Here is a 16,245-nt window from a genome sequence, read left to right on the forward strand (position 1 = left end):
GAAAGCCCCAGTTTGGCTAACTCCCACTCTTGAATTGGGCTGAGCAGAGGATCTGGATGATCTGGGAGGTCTCTTCCAACCTGGTGGGTTCTATGATTCTGTGATCTTCTCCCAAGTAAGCAGTGAGGAAGCTGCCTTACTGGAAACTGGCCAGGCATGGGAACAGGCTGCCCAGGGCCTGGGGGAGTCACTCTCCATGGAGGTGTGCAGAAAGTGTGCAGGCACAGAATGCTTTAGGCTGGAAAGGAGCTCAAAGCTCAGCCAGTTCCAACCCCCTGCCATAGGCAGGGACACCTCCCACTAGAACAGGTCACTCAAGGCCTCATCCAGCCTGGTCCTGAACACCAACAGGGAGGTTGTGGAGCACAGAAGCACAGAATGGGATCTTTGATCCAGCACAGGTCACACAGGAACACCTCCAGACAGGGCTGGAAAGGCTCCAGGGAAGGAGACTCCACAGCCTCTCTGGGCAGCCTGTGCCAGGGCTCTGGGACCCTTACACTCAAGAAGTTCTTCCTCATGTTGAGCTGGAACTTCCTGTGCTGCACTTTCCATCCCTTGCCCCTTGTCCTATGGCAGGGCACAAGTGAGCAGAGGCTGTCCCTGTCCCTCCCTTCCTGCCCCCCAGCCCTCAGCTCTTGATAGACATTGCTCAGATCCCCTCTCAGCCTTCTCCTCTGCAGCCTAAGCAGCCCCAGGGCTCTCAGCCTCTCCTCCTCATCCTTGCAGCCCTGCACTGGACTCAAAGTGAGAGATGCTGCTGGAATTGTTGATTGGAATGGTGCAGTGTGAGGGAAGGAAGGGCAGCAAGCCTCGTCTGCCAGAGTGATTCTGCCAGCCCTGCTGGGAGTCACTGGTGTACATCTTGCTCTGAAGTGTTGGATAGGAGCTGCTCAGATAAGGTTCCTAGGCTAACTGGATCACCCATCAGTCTGGCAGCTTCCTGCAGTAAGGAAGAAGCCTGAGCAGTAGGAAGTGGAACTTTCTTGTCTTGGAGTTGACCTTGCTGAACTCATCTCGTTCTTCTGCATGTGGCAGCAGGAGCCCTTCCAGGAGGTGGTTCTTGCGCCTAGCTCTAGACATCTGAGCTCTTGTAACACATCCTACACAGGAGGCTGGGTGTGATGAGCTGGGATTGTTGTATCCCTTGGTATAGCTGCTTAATAAGCTGTCAGGGAGACATCCATGCCTGCCCTGGCCTTTCTTTTCCAGAGGTGAAAAGCCATTTTTCATTCTAGAAGCGAAATCAGAAGTGCAGGCATTGTGTTCTCTGCAGAGTAGTCTCTATGTGAAGGCACCACAGGGATCAGCCAGTGCCAACCCCCTGCCATGCCCAGGGACACCTCACACTAGAGCAGGCTGTCCACAGCCTCAGCCAGCCTGGCCTTAAACATCTCCAGGGTTCAGGCTTCCACCACCTTCCTGGCAAACCCCTGCCAGGCTCTCACCACCCTCATGCTGAACAACTTCTTCCTAACATCCAGGCTGACTCTTCCCATTTCCAGCTCTGTTCCACTACCCCCAGTCCTGTCACTACCTGACAGCCTAAAAAGTCCCTCCCCAGCTTTCTTGTACCCCGCTTCAGATCCTGGAAGGCCACAATGAGGTCACCTGGGAGTCTTCTCTGCAGACTGCACAGCCCCAACTGCCTCAGTCTCTCCTGACAGCAGAGCAGCTCCAATCCTCTGCTCATCCTCGTGGTCCTTCTCTGGACCCCTTCCAGCACCTCCACATCCCTCTTGTCCCAGGGGCTCCAGCACTGGATGCAGTACTCCAGGTGGGATCTCTGGAGTGCAGAGCAGAGGGGCAGGATCCCTTCCCTGCCCTGCTGCCCACACTGCTCTTGCTGCAGCCCAGGCTCTGGCTGCTCTCTGGGCTGCCAGAGCACGCTGAGATCCATATCTCTCTTGTAACCGGGTCTCAACTAGATCAGGTTGCCCACGACCCTGTCCAGCCTCATCCTGAGTGTTTCCAGGGATGGAGCCACCTCCCCAGCACAGGTCTCTTCCAACCAGATCTGTTCTGTGACTGATTTATTTGATGCTTGGATTCTAAGTTGTCCTTTAAGAGAATGATACAGGTGTGAGGTTTTGGGTTGATTTTGTTTGTTTGATTTTACCTTTCTAGCCTTGCTGATGCATGGGAAAGTGATGTTGGAGTTCATTCCTTAAAGTTTCCATCAGAAACATGTTTGGAATTGCTGCTGGTCCTGGCTCTGAGCACTGCCTCTCTGCCACCTTCGCTTCGGGCCATGAACTCTTTTCAGGTAAGGAACTGTTTACTGTTTCCCTATCAAAGTGTTATTTCTAGGGGTAAAAAGAGGAGAGCCATGCCCGGGGCCATAAACCCTCCAACAGTAAAGGTTTATCTTCTGCAGTTGTGCGGCTCTGTTACAGTAAATGCAGCCACGGTGAGCTGCTCCTCGTGCTCAGTGTCTTTGGGCTCTGTGAAATGTGTGGACCAAGGCAGGAGATGGCAGAGGGTTTATAAAGAGTGAATCACTGATTACATTAAATTAGCTGCTTCAAGGCATTTCATCAGGCTTAGGCTGGGGGTTTACATAAAATCTTCTTGGCTTCCAAAAAAACCTCACCATAAATCCTCAAGGGAAACATCAAATTTTCCAGGGGTGAAAAGCAGGAGTGAAGCATTCACAGTTTTGTTTGGTGTTCTACTCTGTGCTACTGCTGAAGGAGCCTTCCAGTACCTGGAGGGACATGGAAGTGTTGGAGCCAGTCCAGAGGAGGCCACCAAGATGCTGAGAGGGTTGCAGCAGCTCTGCTCTGAGCACAGGCTGAGGGAGTTGGGGCTCTGCAGGCTGCAGAAGAGAAGGCTTGAAAGAGACCTTAGAGTGGCCTTGAGGATCTGAAGGGGGCTCCAGGAGGGCTGGGGAGGGACTATTGACAAGGTCTGGTCATGGCAGGAGGAGGAGGAATGGGTTCGAAGTGGCAGAGGGGAGACTGAAAGTGGCTGTTAGGAAGAAGTTGTTTGCAGGGAGGGTGGTGAGACACTGGCACAGGTTGCCCAGGGAGGTGCTCAGGACCAAGTTGGATGAGGCCTTTAGCAACCTGTTCTAGTGGGAGGTGTCCCTGCCTGTGGCACAGGGGGGTTGGAACTGGCTGAGCTTTGAGGTCCCTTCCAACCTAAGCCATTCTGTGGTAAGTTCCCAGCAGCCATGCACCCTGCCCTGAGGAAGGATGACTGCAGGCATGTTAAGTGGTGGTTTGTAGTTAATACAGATGAAACAGAGACATCTCAATTCCTGCTGACAGCACCTATCAGCTCAGCCTTTTTGTGGTGCTCTGCCTTCCCTCGGAGCTGCAGCAGTCCATCAGCTGTGTGCTGATGCAAATCTGAAGGAATCAACTACTGAGCTGTAAGCAGACCTGAATCTCTGCTTGTTGTGACTGCTGTAGAGGAAATCTTCCTCTTAGTGGCACTCAGTATCCTAAGCAGTTCCTAGCACAAACGCCAGCAGCTTCTATTTGCCCATGCTCCCAGTCTGTAGCTAGGAACACTAATTAAATGTGCCTTGAGTTATGTTTACTGAGAAGTGATCTTACTGGAGCATCCTGGAGGCAGAATGAACATAGTCCTAAACCCAAACCAAGCCATTCATTTGAATGGAGTTGCACTGCTGTACAACTGCTGGAAACATACCTAGAGGGCAGGAAATAGATCTGCACCTGCATTGTTTGCTCCCTTTGCATGCTACAGGATCATAGAATGGTTTAGGTTATAAGGGACCTGAAAGCTCAGCCAGTGCCAACCCCCTGCCATAGGCAGGGACACCTCCCACTGGAACAGGTTGCTCAAGGCCATGAGCTTGGAAACAGAGGATCTGTGCATAGTGAATCCTCAGGTGCAGCAGCTGAGGTCCTGTATTTCAAGCTGGTTCCCAGGGTCTTTGCTTTCCTATCAACACAAAGGGCAAAACTTGATAGTCTTTGGAAAGCTGCAGCTGTGACCCCCCTCTGCAGAGATCATCTCATCTTTTGCCAAGTGGGAGGGAAGGCAAATGGCTCTTTAATACATTTCTGTCTCCAGCTTGCACTCTCCTTCCCAGACAGCAGCACCAAGTGTTTGTCCTGCAGGGCAAACCTGGGCCAGGAAAGCACTGCTGCATTTATTCTCATCCTTGCAAACCTTGTTTAGGGCTTGGCTTGTGGCTCCAGGAAGCACAAACAATGTTTGCCCAGGCTTTGCTCTGCCGCCTTACACTGTGCTGTCAGCCTCAGCAGGGCTTTGCTTGTTCCTGCCTTGCTCCTCTCCACTCCTGTTCAGCTTCCTCTGCAAGGACTGGAATTAGGTGTCCTAGATTTTCCTGTGTTTTCCTTGTGGGGGGAGCATGGCAAGATGTGTGGAGAGCTTGGATACCTGCACTGGTTGTGCTGTTACCTGATCCCTCTGCATCCAGAACAGTGACAGCTGGGGGAAGGGAAGGACACTAACTGCAAACTGCTGTTGCTTGTGTCAGTGCAGTGATGGCAAGCTGACAGCAAAGCACGTTTGTTGGATGGCAGATCTAGAGCTGGTGCTAGTCTGGAGAGAGAAATAAAGCAGTTCTGTATGCCAGCAGTCCTTGTGTTTGAGTGAGAGCCATGGCAGAGGTTCCTGCTACCCACACGTGGCACTCTTGTTCCACAGCAGGCCAGGCTCTGGCAGCTGAATCCTGGGGAGTCTGAAGGCAAACCAGAGCCTGAGCTGCAGCAAGAGAAGTGAGAGCCAAGGGACCTGATTCTGCTCTTCTGCATCACTCTGGGGAGACCTCACCTGGAGCACTGTGCCCAGTTCTGGAGCCACTATTACAGGAGACATCTGGAGGTGCTGGAACGTGTCCAGAGAAGGGCCACGAGCATGAGCAGAGGGCTGGAGCTGCTCTGCTGTGAAGAGAGACACTGAGAGAGTTGGGATTGTTCAACCTGGAGAGGAGAAGGCTCCCAGGTGACCTTATTGTGGCCTTTCAGTATCTGAAGTGAGCTACAAGAAAGCTGGGGAGGGACTTGTTAGGCTGTCAGGGAGTGATAGGGCTGGGGGGATGGAACAAAGCTGGAAATGGGGAGATTTAGATGGAGCTATTGGGAAGAAGTTGTTCAGCATGAGAGTGGTGAGAGCCTGGAAGGGGTTGCCCAGGGAGATGGTGGAAGCCTCATCCCTGGATGTTTTTAAGGCCAGGCTGCATATGGCTGTGGGCAGCCTGCTCTATTGTGAGTGGCATTGGAATGGGCTGCCTGGGGAGGTGGTGGAGTCCCCATCCCTGGAGGTGTTTAAGAGCAGTCTGCATGAGGCACTTGGTGCCAGGGCTTAGTTAATTAGAAGGTGTTAGGTGATAGTTTGGACTCGATGATCTCAGAGGTCTTTTCCACCCTGGTTGATTCTGTGGTTCTGTGTCCTTGCCCATGGCAGGGGGGTTGGAACTGGGTGATCCATGAGGTCCTTTCCAACCCTGCCTGTTCTGTGGTCACAGAATCATAGAACGGTTTAGGATCCAGTTCCAACCCTCTGCCACAGGCAGGGACACCTCCCACTAGAACAGGTTGCTCAGTCATGGGGCCCCAACCACCTCCCTGGGCAACCTGCTGCAGTGTTCCACTACCCTCATGATGCAGAACCTGTTCCAATACCCAGTCGAAATCTGCTCTGCTCTAGTGTGAAACCACTGCCCTTGTCCTGCCCCTGCAGGCTAACAGTGCTGTGCCAAGGAGCACAGCAGCTGCCAGGGCTTTCTCTTTTCATGTGCTTCTGCTTTGTGCTGTGGAGCTAAAGGGACCAGGAGTTTCCACTGGCACTTTTCTCTGTTTTGTTGTGGCATTTGAGAGTGGCATCTGACAAGGAGGCTCTCTGGAGAGCATTGAGCTCCTGCAGTCGTTTCAGTGTAGCTTTAGCAAATCCCACTGTTAGATATAGTAGATCCAAAAGAGCAGTTTTATCTCAGTTAGAGCTATAATTAGGTTGCCAAAACTGACCTCACCCCACCCCCGTGTGCTGTGTGAGACTGAGTTTGCCTCCTCTCCTCTGCTACTACAGTGCTGCAGCCTTGAGAAGGCAGGGTTGGGGCTGGGGTATGCCTGCACCCAGTGATGTTTAGGTTGCAAAAAGCACACAAAGGGAACGTGCTTAGCTGCTGATCACCTCTGTAATAAACTCTGCTCTGCTTTGTGCTGCAGGAGTGCTCTCTGGGACCAGCTTAGCTGACTGTGTCTGTGCTGAGACATAAATTACATTTTATTTTCCAGTGCTGTGCTACTGCTTAGTAACATAATATTTGAAATCACTTCTCCATTGGGTTTTGACCCCACCGAGCTCTTCCAGGGTGATTTATGGCCCTGGAGGAGCCTGGGAGGGAGCTGCAGCAGCAGACTCTGTGGCACAGCTCCCTGCAGCATTTAAGGTGCTCGTTGTAGCCAACTTCTAAGCTGTAGATTGTGGGTGCTGGACTGGCTTGGTCTCATCCCTTCTTTTCCCTGTGCAAGTACATTAGCTGTGTTCTGGTGGACTGTAGAGTTGAGTCTTAGCAAGCTCCAAGCCTAGGAGCTCTGAGGGAGCCACGTGGATAGCCTAACTCTTGCTGCCCCATGGCTCTTCTGCAGAGAACATGCATCTGCAGCTTTCACTTGCACCTTCCCAGCCTTGCACTCCCTCACCCACACTAAAGGTGTCACGGTGTCCTGGCAGGCCAACAGGCCTATTAGGTGTCCTGGCTTGCCCCATCCTTCTGCTGATGGGGGAAGCAAGAGGAAAACAAAGGCTTGGGCCATTATGTCCCCTCCCAAAGTGACACACAGGGACCCACAGGTGTTGAGGTACTTCTTGGTGTCTTGCCCAAAGAAGGGTAAGCAAGCCCTGGGGTCACCTGATATGGTCAGTGTGGCAAATGCCATCTGAGTGGTGAATCTCTGGGGCCAAAGGAGCCTTTGCCCTGGGGCAAGGAATAGAAATGGAGCTAAGCTGCAAGCAGCTGTGCTGCTCTGCCTCACTGCTCTGCCCCACTGCTCTTGGCTTGGACAACCTGTTCTGCTCTGCCTCATGCTTCAGACCAGCTTGGCCCTGCTGGTTTGGTCTTGAACCGCCTGCAAACTGAAGTGGCTCAAGTTCCCCAGAGGGCATTAAGTGCCTCACACCATGGTGAGAAGTGCCACTGCCACGGTGCTCTCTGCACAGCTGCAAGAGCTCTGCCTGCACCTCTGCAAACCTCTGTGCCAAGAGAAGCTGGAGCAGGTCAGATCCTCTGCCTCTTTCCCAGCGCCCTGCTGGAGCCTGGGAAGATCTGGAAGCCTCTCAAGGGCTCTCAAGACTGAGCAGCTCCAGCACTGCCGCACAGGAGCCAGGGACTGTGTTGAAATTCCTGCTCCACTGCTGTGAGTAGCTCAGACATTCCCTGGGGCTCCAGGCTGCCTATCTGCAAGTGAGGCAAAGCCATTTTGTGGCTAAACCTTTCTGATGTTCTGATTTTCCTGAATTGCTAAATTGCCCATAAGCATCCTTGTGAAGATTTCCCTGACTGAATTAGACCCCAAACTGAACTGCTTTGTGAAGGGTTTGGGAAATAAAATAACTCCAGGTTTTGCAGTTCCTGCCTTGTTAATTGCCCCAGCTCAGTCACGCAGGTGAAGGGGAAGAGGCTGAGTGAGGCACTTAGTATTTATCCTGGAGAAATGCAGGAAGCAGCAAGAAGAAAGAGAGGAGTTTGCTGTGTTTTAGCTTGCTCTGGCTGTGAGCATTGCCCTGCTGCTCTCTCCTCAGGTCCATTAGGCTGTTCAGAAAGCTCTGTTACATTTTCAGTCCCTTGCTCTCCACCCACTTGAGCTCTGGGAGCAGTTGGGCTTGGCCGTGTATTGTACTTAATAGTTGCAAGCGCTGGTAGCTAGCACCCACTTGAATTATCCTGTGCCTTATCACTGAGCTGCTGAGCTGCTCCTCCTCAGGCCATCGGGGAGGAGGTGGTGGTGCTTTAGTGCCTCCAGCTCGGAGCAGTTAGCCAGGAGAGATGCTGTAAAGTGACAAGTGATCTCTGCTGTGTTTCGCTAACCTTATCTCCCTTGCTCTGAGTCTCAGCACTGCGAACAGCAGCCGTCCTGGCTGTTGAGTTCTTCGGGTGATAGATGAGGCTCTTCACATTCTCTCCCTCTGCTGTTACAGGGGGAAACCAAGCATTTGACTTCCCTTAGCAAGGCACTATCCGTGAAGCCACAGGCTGTACCGGGAGTTCTCAGAGACATCATCGAATGGGTTAGGTTGGAAGGGAGCTCCAAGCTCAGCCAGTCCCAGCCCCCTGTGCCGTAGGCAGCACAGGTCACTCAGGGCCCTACTGTCAAAGCCTGCCGGTGCAAAGCCAGCGCAGTCACTCGTGTCCAGATGTGGATGTGCCGCTGATGGCAGAGGCCCAGCCGAGCTGTGCTGGTGCAGGCAGCATTACCAACCGCTTGGAGGAGGTGAAGGCAGAGCTAATTAGGCAGGAAAATGCCTCGCTGATAGCACTCATTTACGTTCCTGCCTGCCTCTCTTGTGCAAGTTGCTTTCCCCAGGCCTTCTGCGGGTGTGTGCGGTGCAGCCCTCGCTGCCTGCCGCCGCTGCCTGCCGCTGCTGCCTGCGCGGTGCTGTGCTGTGCTGCCTGCGCGGTGCTGTGCTGTGCCGCCTGCGCTGTGCTGTGCTGTGCTGCCTGCGCGGTGCTGTGCTGTGCCGCCGCTGCCTGCGCGGTGCTGTGCTGTGCCGCCTGCGCGGTGCTGTGCTGTGCCGCCTGCGCGGTGCTGTGCTGTGCTGCCTGCGCGGTGCTGTGCTGTGCCGCCGCTGCCTGCGCGGTGCTGTGCTGTGCCGCCGCTGCCTGCGCGGTGCTGTGCTGTGCCGCCGCTGCCTGCGCGGTGCTGTGCTGTGCCGCCTGCGCGGTGCTGTGCTGTGCCGCCTGCGCGGTGCTGTGCTGTGCTGCCTGCGCGGTGCTGTGCTGTGCCGCCGCTGCCTGCGCGGTGCTGTGCTGTGCCGCCGCTGCCTGCGCGGTGCTGTGCTGTGCCGCCGCTGCCTGCGCGGTGCTGTGCTGTGCCGCCTGCGCTGTGCTGTGCTGTGCCGCCTGCGCGGTGCTGTGCTGTGCTGCCTGCGCGGTGCTGTGCTGTGCTGTGCCGCCTGCGCGGTGCTGTGCTGTGCCGCCTGCGCGGTGCTGTGCTGTGCCGCCGCTGCCTGCGCGGTGCTGTGCTGTGCTGCCTGCGCGGTGCTGTGCTGTGCTGCCTGCGCGGTGCTGTGCTGTGCCGCCGCTGCCTGCGCGGTGCTGTGCTGTGCCGCCTGCGCGGTGCTGTGCTGTGCCGCCTGCGCGGTGCTGTGCTGTGCTGTGCCGCCTGCGCGGTGCTGTGCTGTGCTGTGCCGCCTGCGCGGTGCTGTGCTGTGCCGCCGCTGCCTGCGCGGTGCTGTGCTGTGCCACCGCTGCCTGCGCGGTGCTGTGCTGTGCCGCCGCTGCCTGCGCGGTGCTGTGCTGTGCCGCCTGCGCGGTGCTGTGCTGTGCTGTGCCGCCTGCGCGGTGCTGTGCTGTGCCGCCTGCGCGGTGCTGTGCTGTGCTGCCTGCGCGGTGCTGTGCTGCGCTCCACACTCGCAGGGCGCCATGGAAAGGGACCAGACCAATAACTCTGCGTTGTGCACCTGAGCAGATGCATAAAGAAGAGTCCTAGGGGAGCCCTGGCACACTTCTAGAGCGACTGCTTCTGCTCATCAGCCGAGGCTGCTGCCTGCGTGACTGAGCAGCAGGCTCTGCTCAAATGAGATGTTCAGCCCTGAACACAGCCAAGCAATGCTGTACATGTTCCACCTGCCTCCTAGGTCATTTGTCTCCCTGGAGCTGTTTCCTTCCAAGGCCTTGGGTTGTCTGGCTTAGTCTTAACTCTGTCCTGCTCCACTTAACAGACTGGCTTATCACAGAATGGTAGGGGGGGAAGGGACCTCCAAGGCAGGGCCACCTAGGGCAGGCCACACAGGAACCCAGGTGGGTTTAGAAAGCTTCCAGAGAAGGAGATTCCACAACCTCTGTGGGCAGCCTGCTCCAGGGCTCTGACACCTTCACAGGTGGGAAGCCCAAAAACTGGGCACAGTATAGAATCATAGAATGGTTTAGGTTGGAAGGGACCTCAAAGCTCATCTAGTTCCAACTCCCTGGGAAACCTCCCGCTAGAACAAGTCGCTCAAGGTCTCACCAGGGCAGACTAAAAGGGGGATGAGAACGTCTCTAGACCTGCTGGACACTTCTCTTGATGCTTGCCAGGATACTGTTGGGCACACTGCTGCCCCACGGAGAGCTTTAGCTCCTAGCCAGCAAGATACAGACATCCACTTAGCAGCTGGTGCTTGACTCACTGGATAGCAGTGATGCTGCAGTGGAGGTGTTTGTTTCCTTGCAGTCTCCTGTTGCACTGCAGTGTGCTCTCTGAATGGGGGTGTTATGAGAAGCTCCTACACTGGTCCTCTCCAGTAAGACTCTGGATGGAAGCTTTGAAGCTACTCATGAAGCCCAGAAAGCTCTGAGAAGCTGTGGTTATGAGAGTGTTGCACAGCAGGTGGGCAGGTGCTTTGGAAACAGATGGGCTCTACCCTGGTGTGCTTCAGCTGCAGGCTGGAGGGGGTATGGTGCTGTCCCAAGTGGCACGTGGAGGGGGATGGTGCTGTCCCAAGTGGCAGGTGGAGGGGGATGGTGCTGTCACAAGTGGCACATGGGAATTGATGGGGGTTCCTGGAGGAGATTGTTGCTGACTGGAGGGGGGCAAACATCACTGCAGTGTCCCAGAAGGGTGAGAAGGACCCAGGTGGCTCTAGATGGGTCAGCATCACCTCCATCCCTGGAAAGGTACAGGAGAAATGTATCCTCGGTACTGGCCTTGCGCATATCAAGGGTGGGGAGGTCATTAGGAGCAGCCAACATGGCTTTACCAAGGGGCAGTGATGTTTGGCCAGCCTGATAACCTGTGGTGAGGACATCACCAGGTGGATTGATGATGGCAGAGCAGTGGATGTGGTTTCTCTTGATTTCAGTAAAGCCTTTGGCACTGTCTCCCGCAGCATCCTGCTGGCTAACCTGAGGCAGTGTGGTCTGGCTGATCAGGGAGTGAGGTGGAGGGGAACTGGGTCAAGGGAAGAAGCCAGAGAGTTGTGGTCATTGGGATGGAGTCCAGTTGGAGGCCTGTGACTAGTGGGGTCCCACAGGGGCCAGTGCTGAGAGCAGTTCTGTTCAGTACATTCATCAATGACCTGGCTGAGGGCACGGAGGGCACTGGCAGCAAGTGTGCTGGTGGCACCAAACTGGGTGCAGTGGCTGGGATCAAAGATCCCATTCTGTGCTTCACAACCTCCCTGCAGGTGCTCAGGACCAGGTTGGATGAGGCCTTGAGTGACCTGTTCTAGTGGGAGGTGTCCCTGCCTATGGCAGGGGTTGCAACTGGCTGAGCTTTGAGGTCCCTTCCAACCTAAACCCTTCTATGGTTCTATGTCTATCTTTTGAGGTCCCTTCCAGCCCCTGACATTCTGTGACTCTCTGATTCTACGCAAGTACTCATTGGTACTCCAGCTCCACTACTTCCAACTCAGAGGGAGCTGGAGGTGTTCAAGCAAAGCCTGAATGGGGTACTTAGTCCATGGTCTGGTTGACTGGATAGGGCTGGGTGATAGATTGGGCCAGATGAGCTTGGAGGTCTCTTCCATCTGGTGATTCTGTGGTTCCATGGCTGTGTGGGGAGATATCTCAGCACAGGCATTTTACAGTACTCCTAAAATAGGATCTGGAATACTCCTAGAGGAAGAGAAGGACAAAAAGGGCTGTAAGCATTGCCATAACCTACTGAAATGAGGAGATCTCCTTAGCCTCCACCAGAAAGCTGCTGCACTTTGAGGGGAGACCTGGCAACCCTTTAGCAATCTGGAGCTGCCTCAGCCAAGTGAGACCCCAGGGTGTGCTGGCTGGGCAGAATCTGGAGTGCTGCTTGGGTTGTTGCCAGGCATTCTGCTTCAGGTTTCTTTCTCTGCCTCCTGGCAGCTTGACAAGTGAAATAGGAACTGATTCTGCCTTGTGGAAAAAACAAGAGCAAAATATTATTCCCATCTCCCTGACTCAGGCTATCAATGCACAGCCTGTAGAGAAAGAGACTGTTTTAAAAAGCCACTTCCCAGGCTTCATTATTTTTATGAGCTGTGGCATTGGGAGCTGATGGGACAGACCAGGGAGCTGTGTGCCTGCTCTTGCTTTTAGTGAGCTGCATTCTATGAGGAAAATAAAAGGGAAACATAGTATTAAGCACCTTGGGAACATCCTTGTCAGTGACATGGACAGAGGAATCAGTGCACCCTCAGCAAGGGTGCAGATGGCACCAGCTGTGTGGCACAGTCGACTTGCTGGAGGGCAGGGATCCATCCAGAGGGTCCTGCACAGGCTGCAGAGCTGTGCCCAGGCCAACCTCATGACATTCAACAAGGCCAAGTGTAAGGTCCTGCAGCTGGGTGGGTGCAATCCCAAGCACAACTCCAGGTTGTGAGCAGGTAGAATGGTTTAGGTTGGAAGGGACCTCAAAGCTCAGCCATTTCCAACCCCTGTCATAGGCAGAGACACCTCCCATTACAACAGGTTGCTCAAGGACTCATCTAACCTGGTCCTGAAGACCTCCAGGGAGGTTATGGAGCACAGATCTCTGATCCCATTCTGTGCTTCTGTGCTCCACAGCCTCCCTGGGCAACCTGTGCCAGTGCCTCACCACCCTCACTGCAAACAACTTCTTCCTAACGTCCAGATTTAATCTCCCCTCTGCCACTTCAAACCCATTCCTCCTCCTGTCATGACAAGACCTTGTCAGTAGTCCCTCCTCAGCCCTCCTGGCAGCTCTGTGTAATTCTCTTACAACTTTGCACTGGTTAGAAATGAACTTTGAATGCTTTGAGTCATCTGATGGTAGTTGCCTGTTTTCAGGGGTAAGAGTGATAAAAAAAGAGTCTGGGAGGGCTTTTTGTGTTCCTCTTCATAGCAAAGCAGAATCAACTTCATTTTTAAACAATACTAAAGTCTGCTGAGCACACAGAAGCCTTCCTATCTGAGGCTACATTCTCTGCTTCCACAGAAAGGAATTGCATTTTCAGCTGAATTTTTATAGGGCAGCAGGTAGAGAGTACTTAAATTAATCAGAAATGTCTCTTCTGGATGGTTATCCTGGGGTTATATTTCATTAAGTGACTTCTTTTCTGCTATTTTAAGGTGATATTTAGAAGGTGACAAAATACTGTCTGCAGACCTTAGCTGTATTGCATTGTGTGCTTTTACTCACCCCTCCTGCTCTTTATTGTAGTACCTGGCTTTATCCTTCTTGTGTAGCAATCTCGCTGAGACCTCTTCCTAACAGCCACTTTCAGTTTCCCTTCTGCCAGCTCAAACCCATTCCTCCTGCTCCTGCCATGGCAAGACCTTGTCAGTAGTCCCTCCTGGAGCCCCCTTCAGCTCCTGCAAGGCCACTCCAAGGTCTCCCCAAAGCCTTCTCTTCTGCAGGCTGCAGAGCCCAAACTCTCTCAGCCTGTGCTCAGAGCAGAGCTGCTGCAGCCCTCTCAGCATCTTGGTGGCCTCCTCTGGGCTGGCTCCAACACTTCCATGTGCTGCTTGTGCTGGGGGCTGCAGACCTGCACCCAGGACTGCAGGTGGGGTCTGAGGAGAGCAGGGCCTACCCAGAGGCACATGCAGCCTGGCCTTAAACACCTCCAGAGATGAGGCTTCCACCGCCTCCCTGAGCAACCTGTTCCAGGCTCCCCTGCTTGCCTGCCTCTTGTCTTCTGAGAGCCTTGGCGTTCAACGAGCCTGCCATCCATTCCCACCTGCAAACTGCCATGCTGCTGTGACTTGGCTGGGCTGAGCTGTCAGAAGCAAGCTGGCTGTTTGCAGAGTTTGGTGTGTGCTCAGCAGCTGAAGCAAAGGCTGGTGACACTCACAGCTAATCACTTTATGCTAATCAGTCTGTGTCAGCCTTGCCTCTGGAGGCAGAGCAGGCATTCCTAATACAAAACAGTGCAGAGGTCGAGTGTGGCTCTTTTACACCAGCACTGATATTCATCTGCCTCTTCCCCAGCACCCTGCTAGAGCCTGGGGAGATCCAGAAGCCTCTCCACAGCTCTCAAGATTCTGAGCAGTTCCAGCACTGCTTGGGGTTGTTGTGGCCAAAGTGCAGAAGCCTGCACTTGGCCTTGTTCAATGTGCCCACAGAGCTGCTTTCTGTCACCTTGCCCCCCAGCCTGTACTGATAGTGAGGACTGTTGCAGCCCAGGTGCAGGACTCTGCACTTGCTCTTGTTGAACTTCAGCAAGGTCTCCATCTCCACTCTCCCAGCGTGGGGTTGCCTGTACTCTGGATCTGTTCCCTGAGGGTTAGGTGGAGAGCGCAAAGCAGTGCTGAGCACAGCAGGACTTGTTCTCAGCCCTGGCTGTAATACAGAGAGTAGCAAACTGTGTGGGCTTTGAGTTATCTCTTTCCTCAGGCAGTAGTCTCTAAATAATCTCATTATCCCAGCCCACTGGGACAGGTACTCCCTAAATACCCCTGCCTGTGACTGCAGGTAAGCATTGCTGTCTTAACATCCATTTCACTTGGAAATGGTCTCACTTCAGCCAGTTAGCCACAGTGCTGCCAGTGCCCACGTTTGAATCACAGAATCACAGTCAGACAGCTTGGCAGAGAGCTCCAAGCTCAGCCAGCCCAACCTAGCACCCAGCCCTGCCCAACCAACCAGACCATGGCACTAAGTGCCCCAGACAGGCTTGGCTGCAACACCTCCAGGGACAGCAACTCCACCACCTCCCTGGGCAGCCCATTCCAATGCCAATCACTCTCTCTGACAACAACTTCCTCCCAACATCCAACCTAGATCTGCCCTGGCACAACTTGAGGCTGTGTCCCTTTGTTCTGTCCCTGGGTGCCTGGCAGCAGAGCCCAACCCCACCTGGCTACAGCCTCCCTGCAGGGAGCTGCAGGCAGCAATGAGCTCTGCTCTGAGCCTCCTCTGCTGCAGGCTGCACACCCCCAGCTCCCTCAGCCTCTCCTCACAGGGCTGTGCTTAGGGTCCCAGCTCTCTCTGACAGCAGCCTTGGACTCCTGCCTCTGTCTGAGGTTCCGTCAGCCACGCAGCAGGAAGCAGTGAAGCTGCTGTTTGCTGAGCACCTGCACCTGGCTTTCTAACAGGCATCCTGAGGTGGTGCAGGAGCAAGATGGGCCCGAGGACAGCTGTGCTCAGTGCCCACCTGGCAGCAGGCAGAGTTTTCCCTGAGGGTGCCCTGGCCGTTGTGATTTGCCTTTCCTTGCTGGTGTCCCCCTGTGTGCCAGCACACTGCTGAATGCCACGTTTGCATTCCTGCCCCCTCTTCCTCTCCCGGGTTAGTGCTTTTGTTACAACCCTATCATCTTCCAAACACCTGTTCCCATTTCCACTCACTCCTAATCTCTTGCCAAGAGCTGAGCTGGGGCTGGAACGCAGTGCTCCCAGCGAGGTGTTAAAAATAACATAGTAGTTGATGCTTAACTACCCATTTATATACATCCACAAATGAACCCTCGTGCCTCATGCAGGGAGGGATTTGGTCTGGGTTTAACTGCCAGGAAGCAAGGAGAGAATTTCTGCAGCTATGTTTCAAACTTGCCTTTTTTTTTTTTTGTTTCCTTCCATGAATTTCATAGACTCATAGAATGGTTAAACCATAGCCACAGGCCCCTTGGCCAAACCACCCTGAAACACACCCAGGCTGGGCGACTCCAACACCTCCCTGGGCAGCTCATAAAGTGCAGGAATCACAGAATGGGTTAGGTTGGAAGGGACCTCAAAGCTCAGCCAGTTCCAACTCTCCCTGCCATAGGCAGAGACACCTCCCACTAGAACAGGTCACTCAAGGCCTCATCCAACCTGGTCCTGAACATCTCCCTGGGCAACCTGTGCCAGTCTCTCACCACCCTCACTGCAAACAACCTCTTCCTCACAGCCAGTTTCAGTCTCCCCTCTGCCACTTCAAGCCCATTCCTCCTCATCCTGGCATGGCAAGACCTTGTCAATAGTCCCTCCTAGCAGTGCCCCTCTTGGCAATGACTGATTATAAATGGCCACATCCAAAGGCAAGAGTCTGCCCAGCTTACAGCTCTGCTCTCAGCTAACAGTCAGGGACCAAGGCCAGTGATGCACAAATAACCTGCTCCAGAAACACACCCTGGCAGCAGTGTGAATGAGGGGACATGAAGCAGCTGGCAGCAGAGCAGCAGGGACGTGGAGG

At 54.2% G+C, this 16,245-nt stretch overlaps 1 protein-coding gene across 3 annotated transcripts in view; it reads left to right on the forward strand.

The window, feature by feature from the left end:
* The window catches only part of UBE3D (ubiquitin protein ligase E3D), an 88,876-nt gene that overhangs the window by 31,933 nt on the left and 40,698 nt on the right, over nucleotides 1–16,245 (forward strand). For 2 of the 3 annotated variants that reach the window (XM_064169271.1, XM_064169270.1), the window contains exon 6: nucleotides 2,128–2,266. In XM_064169271.1, coding sequence (XP_064025341.1) covers nucleotides 2,128–2,266 — 139 coding nt within the window. Of the gene's footprint in view, nucleotides 1–2,127; nucleotides 2,267–10,373; nucleotides 10,492–16,245 lie in introns of those variants that run through there. The other variant, XM_064169272.1, reaches the window with a different exon arrangement.

This window comes from Pogoniulus pusillus, chromosome 31, assembly GCF_015220805.1.
Source record: "Pogoniulus pusillus isolate bPogPus1 chromosome 31, bPogPus1.pri, whole genome shotgun sequence".
NCBI classification, from domain to species: Eukaryota; Metazoa; Chordata; class Aves; order Piciformes; family Lybiidae; genus Pogoniulus; species Pogoniulus pusillus.